General features: G+C 38.3%; 2 protein-coding genes across 2 annotated transcripts in view; both read right to left on the reverse strand.

Moving 5' to 3' along the window:
* The window catches only part of si:ch211-26b3.4 (connector enhancer of kinase suppressor of ras 2), a 48,202-nt gene extending 47,136 nt beyond the window's left edge, over nt 1-1,066 (reverse strand). The window contains exon 1 of the mRNA XM_022680848.2: nt 794-1,066. Coding sequence (XP_022536569.1) covers nt 794-857 — 64 coding nt within the window. The 5' untranslated portion in view covers nt 858-1,066. The remainder of the gene's footprint in view (nt 1-793) is intronic.
* Nucleotides 1,067-5,180: 4,114 nt separating this feature from the next.
* si:dkey-237j10.2 (uncharacterized protein LOC568721 homolog) lies at nt 5,181-23,879 on the reverse strand. Its single transcript, XM_007257502.4, has 3 exons — nt 21,299-23,879; nt 17,362-17,533; nt 5,181-7,962 (listed from the first exon to the last, which is right to left on the reverse strand). The coding sequence occupies exons 2-3, from the start codon at nt 17,522-17,524 to the stop codon at nt 7,268-7,270; spliced, it is 858 nt and encodes a 285-aa protein (XP_007257564.3). The 5' UTR covers nt 17,525-17,533; nt 21,299-23,879; the 3' UTR covers nt 5,181-7,267.
* Between the last annotated feature and the right edge of the window lie 61 nt (nt 23,880-23,940).

The following is a 23,940-nucleotide window of genomic DNA, read 5'->3' on the forward strand; positions in this document are numbered from 1 at the left end:
AAAGATTGTACAGTCGGGGAGGTGGTAGAGTAAAATGTGTGGAGGGAAGCTGTTTGAATTAAAACCTCAGCACTGTCTGGCGCTGTCTGTCCGGACTGTCTGTCCGGACTAAGTCTCGTGTCATAACGGCCCCACCGGACCCGCGCGGCCTAACGCCAAAGTAGAAGCTCGCGACCAGCCGCTTTCTTATAGGGAACACGAGCACGAGCTCTGGCGGGTTACGACACCGACTTTTAGGGCTGGTGTGTGTGTGTGCACGCGCGCGCGTGAGGAGGTCTCGCACTCCGCTGCTTCCCCACAGACGCCGTCATCATCATCATCGTCTTCGCGCACTAGCGCGCTTGCTCGCGCCGACTACACGGACACTCCGTTCCGCAGCGCGAGGAGAACAGCATACATGGCGGCGGCGGCGCTGTCCGTGGTGCTGGAACAGCACCTTGTGCGCGCGCCTGCATATATTGTATATGTGTGTGCATTCATATCTATGTGCGCGCGCATGCGTTTGCTTCGTTTAATGGCATGAGATCACCGTTTTGTTGCACACCTCCAACACACGCACACACACATACACACACACAGGAGCACGCACACCACCTCTGGAGCGGCGCGTGCAGCAGCTCTCAACATCATACACACCCCACCGCGCGCGATCAATACAGCACGCGCCTCATTCTGATCTAACCAGACAAGCCAATACCCCCCTTCCACCCCCCCTCCCCTGACAAAAAATACCCCCCAATAAAGCCCCCCAGCCCCATCGCCGCATGTAACACTCCCCACCCCACACACTTACCCTTCATCCACTCCAGCACCTGCCGCGGGCTCCATTTGCTGATGGGCTCCATCACCAGCGCCATGGCCGCGCGCCTTCAGCGTCCACGCAGATCATCCGACACCCAGAGGAGCACTCAGGTGGGCGTGGGGGGTGCGAGGGGATGGCAGTCAGAAGGGTAACAGAGAATGGGGTATTAGAGGGGTGTGCTGCCCCTCACGGTCCGAGGCAAAAACAGAGCACGTGCAGCTCCGTTACGGCGCGTCCCGCGGAAGGACTGCGACGAAGAGACACGCACGCGCGCCCGCGCACAGCTCAGCTCAGCCCCGCCCCCTTCACGCCCCCCCTCCATACACACACTGTTAAAGAGCAAGAAGGACGAGAGCAGAATCCCCCCCAACAAACACACACACACACACATACACACAAGCATAACCACATAACACTACCTCTCTGTCTCTATTTCCCTCTCCATATACCTTTCTCTCTCTCTCTATCTCTCTCTCTACCTTTCTTTCTGTGTCTCCTTTTCTCTCCCCCACTTCTTTCTTTCTCTATCTCCCTCTCTTTAATTATTTCTGTCTTTCTTTTTCATTCTGTTTCTCTCTTTCTTCCTCTTTCTCCTCCCTCTCTGTATTACTCTCTTTGTTCTTTCTTTTATCTCTCTTTCTTTCTTTCTTTCTCTCTCTCTATTTCTTTTTCTGTCTCCCTCTCTTTATTTCCATTTCTATCTCTCTCCCTTTTTAGGTGTGTGTGGGGTTGGTTAGTCAAAATATAACGGATAATACTACAACTACAAAATAATACACAGTAGCAGTTTTATTAAATGACATAGCCTCGCTTTCTCTCTCTCTCTCTTTTTTTCTGTATATCTCCATCTCTTTCTATAGATGTATATGGTTCTTTCTCTATCTCTTTCACATTTAAATTCACTAAGCATTGTTAGCAAATATACATTCTAAACATTAAGCAATAGCAAAAAACAACAAATGGAATTTGATATTATTATTAAAAAGTAGCAATTCGAAAGCAAACAAGAATATCTAAGCTAATAAAGTCATAACATTTTTTAAATGAAATAAAGTTCTCTTTCTCTCTCTCTCTCTCTCTCTCTCTCTCCCCCCCTCTCTCTCTCTCTCTCTCTCTCTCTCTCTCTCTCTCTCCAGTGCTCCCTTGATTGAGTGGTTTAGTTTCAGCTTTAACTGATTTTTTGTTTATTTATTTGCAATGACGTCACTGCTGCACATATCTACGATGCACATTCACACTCACAGCTGCAGGATCTGTGAAAAGCAGGTCACACCATAACAGAGAGAGAGAGAGAGAGGGAGAGAGAGAGAGAAAGAGAGAGTGAGAGAAAGAGAGAGAGAACAAGAAGAAAGAGGGAAAGATAGAAGAAAAGACTGATTAAAAGTGATTGAAAAAAGTATAAAGGGCAACAAATATAGAGAGATAATAGAGAAAGGGGTCAGAGAGAGAGAATAAAGGAATAAATGCTCTTTCTTAATATCTCTCTCTCTCTCTCTCTCTCTCTCTCTCTCTCTCTCTCTCTCTATTTCTCTCTCTCGCTGTTCTGTTGGTGTTCAGTGTGACTCTAAGCCCTCAAAATCTGGAGAGGTAATGGACACTGGGATAATTCCAAGGAGTCTGTGTGTGTCTGCCAGTATATTTGTGCGTGTTCGTGTGTGTGTGTGTGTGAGAGAGAGAGAGAGAGAGAGAGAGAGAGAGAGAAGCTCCATCTGGTGTTATGTCTGATTTCATACTGCAAGGCTAAAGTGCCTGTTTAGATGCCCACTGAGTGGTTACAAGGGTGTGAAGTAGCCTCTGGCACTGGTCTCTCTCTCTCTATCTCTCTCTCTGTAACACACAAAAACACACACTGTTAATCCTGTGTGTCCTGTGTGTAGTGCACAGGGTTTGACAAGTGTCAGCACACACACACACACACACACACACACTCATGAAACGGGCCTCACACACATTATGGATTAATTTATACACTGTCATGTGTTCCTGCACCTCCTCCTGTGACGTTGGCAACACGTCATGACACAGTAGCCCCCGGCCCTCTGGAGACAGCCAGAATCACTGGATCAGTGTTTTATCATAGAGATCAAAATAGTGGAGCTGATTTACAGTTCATTACTTTTCCTTCCTTTTAAATCATCACACAGCTCCTCTTCTCAGTAATACACCCATGGGCTGCTGTGCATACAGTTCTGATTATTATTAATTTGATGGAACTTATGCTGTATTTTTATGTCCACGTGAGGAGAAAGTCTCTATCCTGGCTGCTTCACACTAGTCTATAACACAACAGCAATGACATTCCTAATGTGGTGACATTGAGTGCAGCCCTCAGCATTGCCAGCAGGGGGAGACAACACACGCTGTTTTCTGACCGCAGCTTCTCTCACTGAAACGCAGGTGGCAGCGCTAATTAAACCCAGGTCTGTAACAGTGTACAGAGAGAGCCCGCTCACCTGAAGTGTACACTAGTTGAAGTACTCCCTTTAGACCTTCTCAAAAAGTACAAAAAGATATTTGTCTTTAAATATCCTAAAGCATAGAAAGTAAACAGGTCAGGTTTAATGTACAGCTCTGGAAAAAAATAAAATGTAAAATGAACATTGTTGTTTTATTCTATAAACTACACATTTCTCTCAAATTCCAAAAATAAATATTGGCATTTAGAGCGTTTATTTGCAGAAAATGAGAAATGGCTGAAATAGCAAAAAAAATGAGTTTTCAGACCTCAAGGTTTTAAGAGATCAGAAATTAATATTTAGTGGAATAACCCCAGTTTTTAATCACAGTTTTTATGCATCTTGGTATGTTTTCCTCCACCAGTCTTAATGCTTTTGAATAACTTTATGCCACTGCTGGTGCAAAAATTCAAGCAGTTTAGCTTAGTTTGATGGCTTTTGATAATCCATCGTCCTCTTGATTATATTCCAGAGGTTTTCAATTTGGTGAAATCAAAGAAACTCATCATTTTTAAATGTTTTTTTTTTTTTTCCCAGAGCTGAAACATGACTTTTGTATCTGCTGCATAATGGTTTTAGTTTTTACAACATGGTCAACATTTACTCGGAATAAACATATTATTAAAATAGAAGAACAAAACATTTGTACATTTTATACAGATTTCTTCAAATGTGATTTGGAAAATAGGTTTTTACCAGACCCAGAAGAAGCAAGGCGAATTGTGAATTTTTTAGGACCTGATCAGGATTTAAACCATCGATCTCCCTATCATAGTGGCAACGCTTCAGACCGCTGGACCGCATGGTACCCTAGAAAGTAACATCAGTCATTTCACACTTTTTGCTTAAGTTACACATTTAACTTGAACAAACTAAAGGGTAAACACATGTTTAAACAACTTTTCCTTTATATATTGCATTTTTTTTACACTGTTGCACTTACAAGGAACAGTAGGTTTGCACTTGTTAGCTGGGTTTCTAACAGGTTAAATCAACTTTAAAATTAACCCTGGTTGGTGAGCTTTTTTTTTTCGCACTTTTTTGTTTTGATATATTCGTTTTTTGCACACATAAGCCAAAAGTAACAACAGAACTGTACTTTGCATACAATAGCGGAGTCACAAGTAAGATATTCCATCACTAATGCATTGAAAGGTCAGAATTTTTTCATTTGTGATTTTTTTACATTAATTAAATGTTATGGTTTAATATGTATTGTTTGTATTGAAAAGTACTTGAATTAAATATGTATATCTTGTTTGAATTTTAGTGGACTTAAACTAAAGTCACCTAAAACAAAATAATACATGTAACGAAACACAAAAAAGTACAAATTACATTTACTCTATTTCTGTCAACCATTGATCAGAACTGATAAAGTAAGAATTTAAAAGCCGTAAGAAACGCTGCTTATTCACACAGGATTCTGAGGAGGAAGGCACCCAGTCATGTCTGGAATAAAGTTTGGAATCAAAATGCTAACAGCTAATGACAACTTTTTTTTTTTTTTTAAAGGGACCTCCATCACTACACTGCCCTCTTAGTGAAACTCTGTGGGCAGCACACCAGCATATCTTGTGTTTCAGACAAAGTCTATATCTACTGATTTCAAAGGAAGTGGTTGCATTTGTGATATACCCGTCACACAGTCTAGTCACACCACTGTGACTTAGGTTCCTCTTTTGTGACAACTCAGTCTAATTTAGGAAGAAAGGACTGAAAGACTGGTGGTGGGAGTAGGTTTAGAAAGGGTGACCATATATTAAGAGTGTGTTTGTAGGGGGTGGAGTTAAACCATTATGTTAATAAACATTAAAAAGTAAGCACACATTATTTACCAAGATTACTCAGTGATCATGGATAATATAAAATAATCCCCATGTGTGTTAGTAAAAAAGCCCAAAAAAAAAAAACACACAAAATGAGTTCACTTTGCCACTGTTTATGTGACATTTTAATCCCATGAACAATATAAAAACAAAATAAAACAAATAAAACAAAAAGTCAGTTGGCATAAAAAATCCTAGTGTGTGTGTTAACACACAGTGGTATATAAAGTACACAAACCATTTTCAACTAAGCAAACGGGTAATAGACTTATGGGTAATTATGTTTCAGCTGGCAGCAAGTTATTTGGCCAGGCAGTGTATATGAATATTTCTAGATTACCATTTTAATGTTTTTTTTTGTTGTTCTTACATAAATGAAAAACAGGGGTGTTCAGTTTTTTTACACCTAAATAGTAACAAACAGCACCATTTAGACAATATACAAACTTATATTAATGCAACATGAAGTTTAGGAATAGCAAGCAGTTTCTTCAACCTTCTAAGCAGTTTTACACTAAACACGGTACAAAAATAAAAATGCAAAAGTACAAAAATTGCTGCCACAAAGTGTTCCTTACAGGTTTCTGACAGCCCCTGAACAAGCCCCTCTACTCCTCTGGCAGCTTTAATTAGCCCATTTTGAAAATTGAATTATTCATTATTTAAATGAATTCCATTCCAAACCAATGGTTTATATTTTATGAAATGGTACAATGTCTCACTATTAATAGTCTATTGTAAAAATAAAATGGAAGATTTGTAAATCAATGCTTTGCCTTTTTTATTTACATTGATTAAGCATAACATTGTGACCACCTCTTTGCTTCTCAACCCATTATCCACGTTTCAGCACCACGGCAGTGCTGAGAATGATCCACCTCCCATACTGGGAGGTTGAAGCTACAATAAAAATATATACATTTATTATATTACTTATTTTGTTTATTTAAATAACAAAGAATAAGCAAACATTAGATACAAATAATACAAAGTAAACCCACAGCTTCCCCTCAAATAAAACATGTAGAGGAAAAAAAAAAACACACAGAAATACAAGCATGACAAAAGATTAATTTCCAGAGCCCAGCATTGGGTTACTATGTAACAGAACACAACCTGTCTTAAAATGACCCAGTATCTCACTTTAATGCAAATAATTTTTTTTTCAGGCTGGATCATAAGTGTTACTCGGATATATGGTGTTTTTATTTATTTGATGTTGGTTTTCTTTTTTTAATAACAACCTACTTAGGTTTGGTAGGAGGCCAAACATTTGTGTAATATTAAGTCGTAAAACATTTAGATTTTATTAAAATTGAATTAATAATGCAAAGTACAAGAAACATTCCCATTTGCTACAGCAAGAGCCTCTAGAAAGGCTTTGGGCTTGATGTTGTAAACCGGGGGATTTTAAACTTTAGCTATGTGATCAGAATATCTCATGACGCCTCCTTCACAAAAAAATGACTGTCAGTACTGCATTCTAAAAATAAGAGAAAAATATTGTTCCACATGTGGTTTAGGAGGGCTTAAGAAATCTAGATACTTTTCATTCTATTTTCTAATTTTCTTTTTGTTTTATGTTGAGACGTTTCTGAAGTTTCTGGAGTCAGGCGTTTCTGCACATGTTTAAAGCAACCTTGGATGTGTAGACTTCAAGATGATGCGCATGTAAAAAAGCCTGGAACCAGAAACCTCAAAAGCACCAGTGAGATTAGGCACTGATGTTGGACGATTAGTTACAAAATCCCAACTCATCTCAAAGTGTACTAGATAGTTGTCTTTCACTTCACAGAATGCAGCACCACTGCTCCAAAATGCTGGGGGATCTATACCCCTCCAGCTGATGTTTGGCACTGGGTTTAATGTGCCTTTGGCTCATGTGAGGCTACAGGGGTACAGAAGAACCTCCTGTTCTATTGGTCAGCGCTTTGCTATTAACATCGTTCAAGCTGTGTGTACATTTGATCTAAACATAACTGTTTATGCATTGTGTGTGTATAGCTGAATTCACTATTTAGAGAGCCTGTCTGGATACTGTTAGACTTGCTAAAAGATAAAAAATTTTGAGGAGTAGATTTTTATAGCTTCAATATTATACGTAAATCGAGGATGTTTAAGAATAACCAATCAGAAATTAATACAACCCATTTTGTACAGACACTGTTTCATATTTGACACTAATTTAATGCTGGCTCTGGGTGTGTTAAAGAGTTTTCCTCTTGAGGGTAAGAAATTTGCAGCACAGGTGAACTAAAGTGAGAAGTGGGCGGAGCCGAACAGGTGCTCAGGTATCGTACACTGCTGTGGGAGGAGTTCGAGTCCATTCTGTCCCCCTGATTGGTCGTCTGGTTGTCAGATGTGCTGAGGTTGGAAGGCACAAGTGCTGGAACAACACTAGCAGTTAGCGAGGAAGAGGCACACCGGGCCAGACTGTCTTGCATGTGCTGGCGATACACCTCCATTAGCTGGTTCTCCAGATAGCCATTTAGCATTGAGTTGGTAAGCCTGGGCTCTGAACCTGGGCCTTTCATGCTCTCAATCACCAGGTAGCCCTCATCAGGCTTAGACTGGGAATCAGTTTCCTTTCCAGTCTCCTCTATTACATCTAGGGACGCAAGGTCTTGAGATTGTAGGAAAGGGCCCTGGGATTGGGACAAGAGGTGTACTGGGTTATGTGGGTGGTGGGGATCCCTCAGGGTATCCCAAGCTAGCTGTAGATCAGGGTAGGCCTTGTAGAAGCTTGGGCAGCTCCCAGAGATGTAGAGCTCCATGCCCCAGTGATCCTCCACACTGCAGCTGGGGACGGCAAGGGCCATGCTAGGTGTTGAAGTTAGGTGAGGCCCAGATTTCTCTCGGCTTTCAAGACGACCAACTAACCAAGAAAAAAAAACATACTTTAGAGAAAATGCTTATTAATGAACATGTTCAACCATTTAAAACCCAGGAAAAGTGAAAAATATTTTCTTCTAATCTTTACTAGCAAAAGCGGCCAAACTAAGATCAGCATAGGCACCAATATGCAGAACTTCTCGCACAGCAAATTCACCACATTAAATTTTTGGTAATGAGTTCATGGGTTGAAATCGTCTGCATTAAATGGTTTATTTTTCCAAATGGCACTACAATATTAATTTGGTCAAGGGATTCATTTGTAATTTGGTCCCCTATAAGTGCCCTGTAAGAATAGTCATGGTATGGCAAGGGCTATGATAACAATACAACAATAACTTTGCACCGATCATTTTATCACTATTTGACCACTTAAATATGTTTAATTGCTATTAGTCCCAACAAATGACAATTTGTCCTGTAAGTGTAGATTTTCAACTGAGAAAGTGCACTTTTATTATATAACAATTTACAATTCCAAATAATGACACTACCAGAGCTCATCCTAGTTTGTTGCTGAGGTGAGCATGAGCTACAATGGTTCACTTTAACCTCTAATATTCTGCATACACCAGTAAAGATTAAACAATATTTGGACTTCACTTTATCACTTTATTCTTACATCATAATTGCTAGAGGCCAGACAACTTGACTACAGATTGGGTACTCCACGTAATACAGACTGTTTGTTTCAGCCAAGGCTCTTAGTCTCTTTCTAGGTGTGACCCCACCTCTTTACCATGCATCAGAGGAAAGTTTTAAAAACTGATTTTTAACTAGCAGACAGTTCTGTTATGTCTCAGTAGCTAATTCAGCTGCCCTATGTGGTTAAATAATTGTATCAATAATTTGGCATTTTCTTAGCTTTAAGGAGACTAAGGCCCCGTCCACACGAAGCCGGATATTTTTTAAAAACTGAGGTTTTTGTCTCCGTTTTTAAAAATATCTTCGTTCACACGAGCAGAGTTTTTTTTTAGAAATATCCCCGTCCACACAGAAACGCCATACCACTCAAAAACGCTGAAATGAACAGCGATTCTCTCGACATTTCGACGTTTTCTCGTCATTCCTTAGCAAAAACTACATTATTTTTTAACTGTCCCACTATTTTTTTTTTACCGTTCGCGGTAAGGTTTGTAACTTACCTTCGGTAAGGAGGATAAAAAAAACTGCAAGCAGCGCATTTTAGTAACGTTACCTCCGCTGTGTAAAATATTGTGAGAGTTACATTAAATTAAACTGTGTACATTCTATTAATCCACACATTGCAGAGAGAACAGAACCAGTCCAGGTGCTGTCCCTGTTTCAGGTTTTACGGTCACTGGTTTACAAGGGCGTAGGAGCGGGCTTGATATTGGGGGGGACACATTTGCCAATATGAACCCAAGCCCACCCTATAGTTTCCTAGAACAACATTTGTGGAAATTACTTTTAATTAAAAGTAAATTATTATTATAAGGTGATTTCACAACCTAAACATGTTACTCCACGTTACAGTTACTGTTATTAGAAAAAATTATGCATGCAATGTCTGAATTATATACATATGACAAAAATGATCAGTTATCACTTAATATTTAAAATAATACAGATTTTGTTATTATTATTATTATTATTATTATTATTATTATGTATTGGCATGTCAATTCTGTCGTATATTTACATTTTCTCCTGCGCTTTTTTTCCCTACTGAGAGCTCTACTTAAGATGGTGTCCTTTTATGTAAAAGAATGTAACTTTACATTTCATAGAGATTTTTATAAACGTCAGGATATGTGGTCTTACTGTGAAATACAAATGAACAGAAGTCAGGTTAGATCAGTGTTTCTCAACCCTGTTCTTATATATTCTACTGAATATTAACACTGTTCTGCATATTCTAGAGCTTCCTCTGCTTTAAAGGCATTTTATTAAGTAAGTGGTGGAATGATGTGTTTAATACACTGGATATACATGATTAATTTAGGCTCCATAGGGGGCTAAAGAATTTTAACAGGTAAACTCAGTAAATGACTGTTTATTAGCTGATCAGCTGAATCAGGTGGAAAACACTATTTTAGGGCAGTGATCAGGGTAAAGAAACTGCTTTAAACTACAAACATAAAGTACTGTACTAAATTCTGGCTATCCACTACATGCAGCTTCTAGTTAACTAGTTAGCTAAATTAATTTTCGTTCATTAGAGCTCACAGTAAATCCTGTAATCCTAAATTAATAAACAGTTTGAAAATTAAAGTGATTAGCTGATCAGGTACAGGGCAAGTTGAACATAACATATATAGTTTTTTTTTCTTTAACCTTGACTCTCAATCTAGCTAATTCCAAAGTTAAGCTAACTCACTAACACAGCTGCAGTTTATTAATCACAGTGGGTTTTGATCTGTGTGCTGATTCAGAGACGTGTATTTTTAACCAGCTATCAGAAACATATCATCACAGTTTACTTGGTTAGCCTACCGTTACCTTTCTTTTAGTAAAATCTCCGTATATCCAGATCTGTTTTAAAATCAGCTGAAGCTGCTGCAGCCCGATCCCGCTGCTAAATCTCACAGCGAGGGGGCGGATTTAGTACAGTACTTTATGTTTGTAGTTTAAAGCAGTTTCTTAACCCTGATCACTGCCCTAAAATTGTGTTTTCCACCTGATCAGCTAATAAACAGTCATTTACTGAGTTTACCTGTTAAAATCCTTTAGCCCTCTATGGAGCCTAAATTAATCATGTAAATCCAGCAGTGTATTAGACACATCATACCACCACTTTATTAAATGCCTTTAAAGCAGAAGAAGCTCTAGAATATGCAGAACAGTGTTAATATGGAGTAGAATATGTAAGAACCGGGTTGAGAAATACTGCTGTAACGTGACTTCTGTTCATTTGTAGTTCACAGTAAGACCACATGTCCTGACGTTTATAAAAATCTCTATGCAACGTAAAGTTACATTCTTTTACATAAAAGGACAACATCTTAAGAAGAGCTCTCAGTAGAAAAAAAAATAAAAGCGCAGGAGAAAATGTAAATATATGACAGAATTGACATGCCAATACATAATAATAATAATAATAATAACCAAATCTGTTATATTATTTTAAATATTAGGTGATAACTGATCATTTTTGTTATATGTATATAATTCAGACATTGCATGCATATTTTTTTTCTAACAACAGTAACTGTAACGTGGAGTAACCTGTTTAGGTTGTAAAATCACCTTAAAATAATAATTTACTTTTAATTAAAAGCAATTTCCACAAATGTTGTTCTAGGAAACTATAGGGTGGGCTTGGGTTCATATTGGCAAATGTGTCCCCCCCAATATCAACATGGGTTTATTCGGTGGAAAGAAAGCCTTTCCAGGATTAGGATAAAATGAATGAAAAGGTTCATTTCGTCTCCATAGTAGTGCTGCTATTGTGGTGCTACAGTGCTGCTACTGACTGCAGTCTGCAGAAAGGCGGAGTTAGACATCTAATCCCAGCACAGAACCAGCTTTCCTCAGGCTGGTGAGGAAAGCTGGTTCTGTGCTGGGATTAGAGCTGGAGTCCTTAACACCACTGGCAGAGAGGAGAGCCCTCAGTAAGCTGCTGAACATCATGGACAATGTTCACCACCCTCTGCACAGCACCATCACCAGGCAGAGGAGCTCATTCAGCGGCAGACTGCTGTCCCAGTCCTGCTCCACAGACAGACTCCGAAAGTCTTTTGTTCCTCGGGCCATAAGACTGTTCAACTCCTCTCAGCACAGCAAACTAAAGACTCTGTGAAACTTTTTCATTCCGGCCACTCTGGCCACACCATGGACACACCCCCAGCTATGGACACACTCTCAGACTTGCTGATGCCTAGAACACTTTTTATAGTTCTACCATATTTTGCACTAGTAGTTCATTCACTAGTTAATTCATCTACTGTTTACGTATCTTTTGCACTGTTTACGTATCTTTTGCACTGCTTAATTTAATTTAAATTATTATATAACTGTGTATTTGCACTTTCTGTTTGGCTGACATCAGTTATCCTCACATTATGCACATCAACTGGTGTTCACTGTCTATTGTGTTCAACTGCACTACCTCCATTCTCCATCTCCATTACACACACACACACACGAAGACTGTACATTTACACTGTATATTCTATTTCTTATTTGATTGTATTTATATGTATCTTTATATTTTATATTTTATCTTTTTTAACTTTGTGTATTGTGTAACCTGCTGCTGGATGCCAAGAATTTCCCCCCGGGGATCAATAAAGTATCTATCTATCTATCTATCTATCTATCTATCTATCTATCTATCTATCTATCTATCTATCTATCTATCTATCTATCTATCTATCTATCTATCTATCTATCTATCTATCTATCTATCTATCTATCTATCTATCTATCTATCTATCTATCTATCTATCTATCTATCCAGTGCGTCCAGCTCCGCCCACTTTGTTAGCGTCATTCCGCCCAGAATGTCTTAGAAAAATGTCTTAGCTCCGCCTCTGAACGGAAGTAAACAATGTACAGGGCAGTTAGCGGACTTTAAATGTAATGTGCCGCGTCGTCCGGGGGTGCGTTTCCCAAAAGCGTAGTTGCTAACTACGTGCAGCTGCGACGCAGGTGTTTCCCGAAAGCGTAGTTGGAACTATGGAGGTAACCACGTTAGTAACTTACATAGTGCGAACCTTAGTTAAGCTACTCAGGTGTTTCCCACAACCGTGGTTCCAGCGAACGTTCGCAACTACCGTGGTTCAGCTGCTACAGCTCTAGACCTGTCGTTAGGAGCTTTCCTGATGATTAATGCAGACGATGGACGGTAGGATTCAGAAAGCTGATAAACACATTAACATTGCTACACGAGGATTTAAGAGGTCAAGTGTACCTAATTATTTTTTTTTAATGTTTGTGTTTATTACATTTATTGAGCCACTTCACTTTTACCCATGTGCGCCCAGGGACATTAATGAAATTCAGTACTCAAATGTATTTTGAAAATGTAAGTTAATTGGCCATTTTTAATGTATGTCTTTAACATTTAGCTTTATTTGACATGAATTCAGTGTAATGAAAAGCTAAAATGTAGTTTACAGTCTTGGAAACATGCATGTCAATTATTCAAGCAGGCATCTCTTTAGTAAAGATAACTTGTGCTGTGAACATTTATGAATTAATTAATAATTATTTTTTTTTAAACCCACTGTGCTATATGCACTTTCTGAATAAGGGGGTGAAACTCTAAAATGGCTTTAACGTAAACACCTGTACCTTAAGGACCTTTGAGGGTATATTTCCATTGTTTATACCCAGTGAAACAAATGTATACATACAGTAGGCAAGAATGTGTCTTTTAATAATACATTCATAACAAGAAAAAACGAAGTAAAAAGTGTCTTAAAATAAATAGACACATGTAATAAGCAGGTGTTTTGAATTACCTAATTAATCCTCTGGAGGTAACAGGGCCAGAGAGAGTGTGAATAAAGAAAAGGTATAATTTACCCAATACAACGTGTGTGTTTCTAGGCCTATACAAATGTTATCAATTAGTATTTGTTAAATAATATATTACAGGAAATAAGTAGAAATATGTAGGCTACATTAATAGATATTTAAAAAATTGCCATTATGAAAAAAAAAAAACATTAAGAAAATAAAACCACGACTGGGATTTGAACTAGGCTTCCATCCGGTGTTCTGTCGAGTTTTGCTACCCTGTCAAACCGTACTACCCTAGTGCATATTTAATTTTTAAATAAAAAATTGCTAGAAAAAGTCCCATATTTAAACATGCTTTCGGTAGGATATTTGGAAAGTCTGAATCAAAATATCAGGAGACAGTTTAGAGTTATTAGGGGTGATTATAAGTCTTTTTTTTCATTGCTCATATTATTACTTTAATTATTATTAGCTGTCATTTACCCATTTGTAATACTCTGAAATAATGGCAAGGGGTTTCTGGTTGTTCAATGCCCCCAAAAAAGTACAGAATTACCATAAAAAACAATAAATAAATAAAAAAAAATTCCACGCATGGACACTGGCGTTGGGTCTCGATGGATTGCACAGTTCGACAAAACACCGCCCGCTGCACCGTCGTAGGTGCTCTGCTGAACCACTGAGTAACACACATTTCTCAGGTCTCATATTAATAAGACTCATTCAGAATGGTGATTATTTTATTTTAAAAAATTGCAAAAGCAAATATGTGTATGTTTTTTTTTAAGTAACACTGTCTGTTACAATTAATAATTAATATATAGCAATTATTGTATAAATTTTACTTGCAGTTCATTGTTATTTTATTAATAGTATTGTTGTCCTTTCGTATTCTGGTGATAATTACAATATAAATAGCCTAAATGATACATTAGTAGCATATTTTTGGCATAATATTTTAAAGATTGTGAGTTTTGCAAGTTTCCTGCTGGGAAAGTCTGGCCGAACACATCTGGAAACACCTTAGTTAAGACCACAGTAGTTCAAACCAACATAGTTTAGACCTCTGTGGTACCAACAAAGTACGATGGTTTCGGGAAACGATCGAACTTAAGTTTGTTAGTTAGTTTAACGATGCATCGTACCACGTTAGTTCAATGCTAGGCTCCGTCGTTGTACGGGAAACGCACCCCCGGACGACACTGCACATTATATTTAAAGTCCGCTACCTGCCCTGTACATTGTTTACTTCCGTTCAGAGGCGGAGCTAAGACATGACGCTAGCAAAGTGGGCGGAGCTGGACGCACTGGACTCCACCTTCCTGCAGGCTGCAGTCAAGTACCCTCTCAAAAATAACCGGAAAAGCAGGAAAAATAAGCCATGGGCTGCGTCCAGAAACTTTTGCTACTCCTCCATTCCTACTCCTCCTTTCCTACTCCTCCTCTCCTACCCCGGAAGAAGGCGGAGGAATCGAGGAGAGGAGAGGAGGAGGAGGAATGGAGGGAAGGAGCTTTAATTGGGGAAATGGGACAGCTGATCCCTTTTAGTTAGTATGTTGACTACCGATGAACTGAGCCAATCACAACGCTCACATTTAGCACATGCCGGATACTGCCCAGCCAATCACAGCTTCTGGATAGAGCTCCACATACAAAAATAAAAACGAGAGAGATCAAGCTTCAAAGTGCAGCCTGATTAGCCAGTGATGAAGGTTGCATATGTAAATATTAAATTATTTTAATAGTTAAATATGATTTCATTGAATGTAATAAAACAAAAAACAAATATTAATAAATAATAAATGTAATAATAAATATTATATTTTGCAGACATGTTGAAGTGAAAAAATATTAGATTAAACAGCATCAATGGAACAATACTATCACACAGCTAAATATTCAAATATTCCAATAAAATCCTGCTTACTCCCAGGCGTTTTGGACGCATTTCTCTGGCCAGAGATATATATATCTCATGTTACTAATATGGGATCATTTTTATTGATCATACAGCTTATCTAAACTAAAAATTATATTACAGCTTTACTGGCTGTTTAGATAGATAAGGAACCTAGTTAATTAATATGCTTATGACGTATATTTGTGCGTTCCCTTCTCCATTCCCGCGTGCTCTGTGGGTGTGGATGCAGTGAGGTCATTCAAAAATCCTTAAAAGTCTTCCGGAGTAGGAAGCTTTTATGTTCCCTCCGTTGGAAGCCTCCTACAGGAGAATTTTAAGCGGCTTCTTTCGTCTCCTATGGTATTCGGACAGGCGGTAAGATGGCGTCACAAAATCAGTTTCCGGGTCACGGAGGAGAGGAGGAGGATCGGTAGGAAAAAGGAGACACTTTTGGGGTTTCTGGACGCAGCCACAGATACAGTTGCTTTAGGACAAGCACGTTCAATTGGAGAACATTGAGTTCGCCATTTGAACTAACCTAGAGAACTGTGCCTTAAGTTGCTGCTGCTGGTATAAAAACCACAATAGCAGAACTACTTTGGAGACAAAATGAATCTGTTCATTCATTTTATCCTTATCCTGGAAAGGCTTTCCACCGAATAAACCACCCGCTGAATTTTCAACACGCCAACGTCAGACGCATGTCCTTCTAAAACCAATCATCGTCAAGTTAAGGAAAACGCATGATACGTGATGATGAAAGGATGTAGGAGTATCACACAAAGGTCTTTGGTGCGCTCCCTAAACTGCAGTGTAAAAACAAATAAGCGGACCAAAAATATACAATGTAGCAAACACATGAACCTTGGTTCGGACCACGGTCCGGACTTTCAGCACCCTTAAAAATGCTTAATGTGTTTTTTTTTTTCACTGAAGTATGTTATAAGGACGAATCTTAACGTTGCTTTATGTGCTAAAACAACTAGAAACAAACACCAAACATCTTATTTTTTCACTGTATAATATGATTTATCAGAATCTATAAACAAATCACTATTACCCACATTTCTGATCTGCTGTAAAATCCAAAGAGGCTGTGGAGTAAACAGGCTGGATGAGGGGCTCCAGTAGCAGTAAATTATGTATTTTGAGTTTGCTTGTGTAGCTGGTCTGTCAGTGTATCCAGGGTGGTGTTGGAGCAGTATAATTAAAGCTCATACTGATAGAATTGCGTGTAGAACAGCCAACTCGCCAATATCAGTCATCTCATTTACACTGGTAAAACGTGTTATAGCGTTTAAAGCTGTTTTGTGTAATTCCGCGCTGTTGGGTCAGAGAGGGCAGTTAGTTCATTAGTTGGATCAGCTGGGTGTAAATATGCTTTAAATGGCCAGAGTTCACGTTGTTGCGCCGAAAAGAGTCCCCTCCCATTCGAAAAGACACGCGCAGACTCGCTGTGTGAAGTCAGCATTTTCCGAAACCTCTGTTTTCCACACGAGTTTTCAAAAATCTCCACCTTGGGAGGCGTTTTTGAAAACCTCCATTTTCAGTGACCAAAAAACGCTGTTTTCGGGTGGACGAAGGCCAAAATGGAGACTAAAACCTCAGTTTTCAAAAATACCCTCGTTCATGTGGATGGGGCCTAAAGTGGACTTGCGGGGTGTCCAGAGTACTGAAAGCCAACCAAACACAATGTTTTAGTTGAAAAGAACAACCAAAACCTGAACTGCAGCTTTAGTGGAATTACATCCTTTTTTCCATTGCGCATCAGAAATGGCTCCTTACTTCCTATTTATACATTAAAACCTTTAACCTGTAAAACAATTGGCAACTCAAACTTCCAACATCAGGGTAGGCACATATGACTATAACTTTACCAGGAGCATCAGAAGTGTGTTAAACGTCAGTTAATTTACATTTTTTTAGTACATACATTGAAATGCAATTACACCAATGTCAGTAGCGATTAGCAGTAAGAGAAAGAGATTAGATTGAAGGGAAATTGAGTATTCCTGGACTTTTAGTCATTTTTACATTACCCATAATGCTTACCTCTCATGGCCCGTGGCATCAGGGGTGATTTGGAGGTCATATGAGTCATGGTGGTTTTAGGTAGTGACGCGATGCATGATTGTGTGTTCTGGTCCCGGGGAGAAGTATTTTCAGTACCTTCCTGTGTGTAGTTCATAACATGGAGAGACGCTTCACCAAGCATGATTATATTCTACAGAGAAACACACAAACAGCACATACAAAAATGCCAAAACATGCATACATGATTAGACACACAGAACCGCAGGCAGTACATACATATGCAGAAATATATGAGCATATCACTGCTGTACAAGCAAAAATCATTGTTGTCTGATTTAAGTTTTTTTCTCCATAGTTTTAACCCTGTGGCTGCTCTGTACAAGTGTACATTATTCTGGAAGAACAGACCATAAGAAATGCTCTAAAAGTATTTGAAAAATCTCTTCAATTCGAAGTTAAAAACATGTTTGCCTTCTCCTGTAAAGCCACCATTTTGGAGACACGTTTTCAATTATTCAATTATTTCAATTACATTATATCTGATTAAATGTTTCTTAGCAAGTAAGAACCTTATATTGTTTAACCATCTACCTGATGGGTTAACTATATGCTGAGAAATTCTAAGGTATTACTAATTCATTATTTTATCCACTTGCATTATACCAGCTCCAAACAGACCGAGAATATGCTGCAAGCACCACCATGTTTAACAGTTGGGGATTTAAGACCTGATATGGAGGCCTCATGATGAGCACTTTCATCCTGCCATCACACCTAGTAATAAAATTAGCGACAATAACACCTTAGCAGTATGTGCAGGACATTCTGTAACCACATGTTTCCTCATGGCACGGCTTACAACTGACATGTTTTAGCATGATAATGCTTGTCCACTCAGCAGTATTTTCAGGAATGCCAATTGGTCTGCCCTGTCACCAGCTTTTCCTAATTTTATTTGGTACATTTTTAAAAAGTGACCAAATTTAGACATTCAGCTTTAATTCAAGGAGTTTAGCTAAAGTACTGACCAATTATTGGCACAATAAATCTACCAGAAAGATTGCAGACCAAATTACAAATACAGGCCAAATTAAAGTTGGTACATTCTTAAAATAAAGGAATGCACTGGCGAGCACAACACCACCAAAAAGAAAAGTCAAGCTTGAATCAAATCACTAGCACTCCTGAGGAAGTAAGCATTTGATTGCCATTCTACATTTCAGAGATGCGTTTATAAATGTTAAGTTTAAATTGAACTGATAAAAACATTTAAAACCCTGCTCAGTTGTAGAATAAGCCTTTGGACAGGTGAATGCAAAATTAACTTGCGTATGCAGATGGACAGGAAGTAGCACATGGCAGCCAAAGGAACAGGTTGACTGATGTGTTTATGGATGATATAACTGCTAAGAGAAATAGCAGGATGAATTCTAAAATGGGCACCATACTTTATGCACAGATATAGTCACATGTTGCAAAAGTGATTGTATGGCGCTTCACAATGCAGATTAATAATGACCCAAAACATAAAACCATAAAAGTATACCAAGAGCTTCTTAATGAAAATAAATGAAATGTTCCTAACCAGTAGGGGTAACGAGTAAATCACCTGATCTCAATTCAACTGTCATTTATTAAAGACATAACTGAAGGCAGGAAAACCACAAACACAAGCAGCAACAAATCCGAAACTGCACTGTAACTTTGGTGAAGCAGGCAAACAATTGAAAAAACAACAAAATGTTAAACGAGAAATGCCAATTCTTGCATAAAGCTGCTTTTAAATAGCTACAGTGCAACCAAACATTTGTTGATTTATTAATTCCTTTAAGCCCAGTTCCAAAGGATTAAGATATGGTACAGCCTCACTCTGGAAATGAGTGGGCCAGTTCTGATTGGATGCAAATACCACATATAAAAGAAACAACTTTAACATGGTCACATCTCTGTTTTTTATTATATATATATTCATTTTTATATTTTTTACACACCCGATTAAAAATCACTACACCCAAGATGCTGGTCTCTACCTCAACTACATTCCAGTAGGTCTAATTTCTCTAAACATTACATTAAACACAGTATCCAGTGAGAAGTTTCAGAAACACAGATTTTAGAAAGTCAGATAGTCTTAGATTACGTTAAACATTTACGTGAGTTATGTATGCAGTTTGTAAGAGGAACTGTATTTTTTCAGTATTGGGATCAATAACTGAGAAGTTCAGACACAGTGGCCTATGATACAATATGAATTTTTGAAATACCTTTTATTTATAAAAGACTTTTCCCATAAAAAAAAAAAAAAAACAGTTTTCAAGCCTCAGGCAAAATGCTTGTTTTGGATAATTGGCTTAACTTGGGGAGGGGGGTAAATAAATTGTATTGTTAGTAATTAATATTCTAATGAGAGCAGCATATACATTTATGGATTCAATTACTTTTAAACATTCTAAAACTTCTGTAAAATATACTTGTGAGAAGACTTAATTTAAACATGAACGGTTCAAAAATCTATATTTATATTGGCTTACACTTCAAACAAATTCTAAGAGGTCTATTAAAAGTGTGTCCTGTGACATCCAGGGAATTCTGATGTAACATTATTGACTTCCCTATTTTCTGTAACCGTTAGAATTTCAGTGTATGTTTATTGCACAAAAGAGAGTGAGCAAGGACCAGGAGCGTATTAAACCATTACACAACCACAGCAGATTAAGTTCAAATCTTTGAAACAACAAGAATACATTTGTTCTACGCCTGTGCTCTTCCTCATTTGGCAAAGACTGGGAATTTATACACAAGAACGTTAGAGCCTCAAGATGTTTTGTTATCAATAGCAACGTACACAAACCTTGGAATTACATCAGTACTGACTATAGGTGTAATGTTATGCAAATTCGTACTGAACTGCCACAGTACAGGGGCCACAGTGCAGAACGTGCAGTGACACAGGAAATATACAATATGCACAAAATATTAATGTACAATGTACAAACCCATCAAACATCTGTTTAACCAATATTCTGTCTTTGACATCTTATTTTAACTCAATGAATTGTAATGGACTGAATGAGGTTGATGTGCTCGTGTTGCAGTGTGTGTGTCTGTCTGCATGTGGAAAAATGCTAATGATACACTTTACCGCTTAAAGAAAACACAACAGGCTTTATTGTCTACCTCAAGGGGGCTATTACAATTCTCAAACTAAAAACGGGGTCAAAATTATGTTAAAAATCAAACCATTACTTTTTTTGTACCATTACATCCATAGTACTTATAGATAATTATCAAAAAAATTCTAAGCATTGGACATGTTTTCAGTTTAGCCATATTTAAAGCTAATATTTGACAATGTATCTAGAGTACTGCACTAAAATTTCTATCTACCTTTTTTATTTTATTATTTTTATCTTAATTTATTTAGTTTGCAGTTGTGATCCTACAGCCATAAATATTACAATTATCTGAAATGCTAATGCAGAAGTAGTAATTCCTAAACATACCTACAGATATTCACAAGGAAAACTAGTGCCTAACTATATTTCCATATCATTACATCTCTATTCTTTTTTTACTCATACTCTTTTCTTACAGCGATTGCTCTGGTTTGGTCTTCTGCTTAAAAACATTTTTTCTATAAATATATAAAACTGAATAAATCATTCTGAACTGTAACAGTTATGATGGTCTGAACACTTCACTACACTGTCAGTAATGTACCCCCAACAATTTCTGTTGTCAACTGATCAATTTATTGATTAATCAGTCAGTCGAGTTGAAGTACAGTTAGAATTTTCCACAAGGAATCAGGTTGTCAATAGACGTTATGCAATAACATGTGATCTACTGACTAGTCTATAATGTTAACACAGTGTATACACACACTGGAATCCAACTTACACACTGTTAACACATGCCTGGACTTCAAACTAGAGAGAAAGAAAGTAAGACCTACCAGCTTTTGTGAGACCAGACAGGGTTGTGAATTTCTGCTGGACACAAGTAATCTTTGTTTTTCTTCATTCGGTCAGCATGGTCACTTTCTGATCGTTTATTCAATCTGTCTCCGGAGTCTGTTTCTGCTGTTTCACAAATACAAACTCACACACACAGTCAGATTAAAGCTTCTCTGTTCCAGACCACGTATATAAAGAGGAAGCACATGCAGATTGGCTGTACACAAACGCACACACTGTCTACTTATAACGTCTAAAGCAGAACTAAGAAAAAGAAAGGCCTCACTCACTCACTCGCACACACAAACCCACACCCTCATATGCACACACCTCAGCCACTGTGAAAATCTTTTTGCAGTGGAGCGGAAAGAGAGAGGGGCATGCTTTTTTTTAAACTGTGCTTTAGAGAAAAAGGAAGAAGATAAAATGGTTAAAGCAGCTCCAAATAAAACTGATCCCACTGTCCTGTTGTTTTGTTTCCTGAGGTAATATTGAACCAAGGTAGGCTACGGGTAAGATTAACTATTAAAATAACAGCTGAAGACCAATGCAACCATCCAGATTTGATTGGGCCTGGTGGGACGTAAATTAATGGCAGTACACTGACATACCAAATGTCATTGGACAGAAACTATTTTAATGTCCCTTGACTTTTGCCATGTCCCACAGAAGCGTATGTACTCTACATAGCTTCCAAGTACCCAGAAGCTAAGTCCTGCTTTATTGAACGCAGATGTGATTGCTTGTGTAGGCAATTCTTGACAGAGGCCACCGGTCACGATCATTACCACCCACTACAGTGTCTCCTTTGGGTAGTCATGCACTGATATATTTCTGTTAAACACATGACACTATGGATTGAGCACACTGGACAGTGTAAATACTGCTATATCTCGGCTTTTATCTTAACAGTCTATATAGAATGAGATTATCTTTACATTACTGAAGAAATATGGATGCTAGACAGGGCAGGCGTCCATAAAATGGTGTAAAAGTTTTGCCAGCTAGCATTTCTTAACTATGCATGTCAGTGCCATCAGAATTCTACCAATGAAGTATGGAGCTACTTTTAGTTTGTTAATGGTTTAAAAATAGCATTTTTTTCCAAGAGTAACATTGGGAGCATCGGCTAAAACACTATTTTTCAGAATGCTGTGGGTGAACAGAGGTGGTCTGTTCGCCCAAAGGGTGTACTTATTCCCCAAGGATTTCTCCTTTAAGCAGTTGTAACTGTGCGGTACATGGTGTTAAGGCTTGTGTTAGAAATATATACATTCTAGAGGACCTCCAAAAATTTTTATATCATTACAAAGCTCCTCTATTTTACTAATTCTCTATTTTTACTAAGAACCAGAGTCTGGAGGAAAAGTAGGGAGGCACACAGTCCATGCTGCTTGAGGTCTAGTTTAAAGTTTCCATAATCAGTGACGTTTTGGAGAACCATGTCATCTGCTTGTCAGCACTTCATGCTTCCCTCTGCTGACAACTTTTATGGAGATGTGGATTTCATTTTCCAGCAGGACTTTGCACACTGCCAAAAGTACCAATTGGTCTTATATAATATTCTAATTTTCTGAGACACTGACTTTTGGGTTTTTATTGGTTGTAAGCCATAAGCATCAACAAACAGAAGTAAACGTTTAAAATAGATAATTCTGTGTGTAATACATTTATTTGCGTTTCATATTTTGAACTAATTTAACAGTTACAGAAATTAACTTTTAAATGATATTTAACTTTTTTGATGCACTATTGCATGTATATATAATTTAACTACATTGTTCTAAAAATATTAATAATTTTCCAGAAACTTCGTTCTAAACTAGATATATATTATATTATTACTATATTTGTTTAGAAGGAAACAAAATTCTAACCTCATTTCTATCTTCCCCTCCTTTTTCTTCTCTATCCCATGATGATTTCCATGTTTTTTGTACATTGAACTTCTGTCTTCTATTACTAAATTGCTGTAAGTCTCTTTGGACAAAAGCGTTTGCCAAATGTAATGTAATGTCTTGCTTTGCTTGTTTTATTTGTCTTTTAATAATGCATTTCTTCTTGACTAAATGCTTTTCTTTACTTCAATAAAGTCTCTGAAATTAAACCACTTTGAACTATGTTTGCAGTTTAATCTAAGTAAAAACACGAGTTAAGCTGTAGAAGCACAGAAACCACTTTAAAAACAGAGGCCTTGTGGAGGCACAGCTTCCCTCTGAACCCTGGCGGTTTATTAGGCAACAACCGCTGCAGCGGCCGCCGCCATGATGACAGTCTATCACTTCACTTCACCGGCCTTCCTCTTCCTCCTGCTCTCAGGATCAAACACAGACCTGAGCTAAGCGCGTGCTGCTTTATTTACCACACATCCCGCAGTATAAAGCTCACACTGTGAGTTCAGCGGGTGCGCAGGTTAAACACAGGCTTATTTTGGCCGTTTCGAGCAGAAACACACCGGATCCGCGCAGTTCTTCCTCTTTTTTTCACCTTAGAGAGAGAATATGTCGAGAGGTGAGCGGCCGGGTCTCGCGCTCCTTCTTCTCCTTCTCAGGATTTCGCGCGTAAAAAGCAGCGCGAGCTCGGAGTGGCTCTCGTGCGGCAAACGACGCCGGCCTGTGATTTGCTGAGGGGGACGTCAATC

The sequence above is a fragment of the Astyanax mexicanus genome, chromosome 1 (genome assembly GCF_023375975.1).
Source record: "Astyanax mexicanus isolate ESR-SI-001 chromosome 1, AstMex3_surface, whole genome shotgun sequence".
Lineage (NCBI taxonomy): Eukaryota > Metazoa > Chordata > Actinopteri > Characiformes > Acestrorhamphidae > Astyanax > Astyanax mexicanus.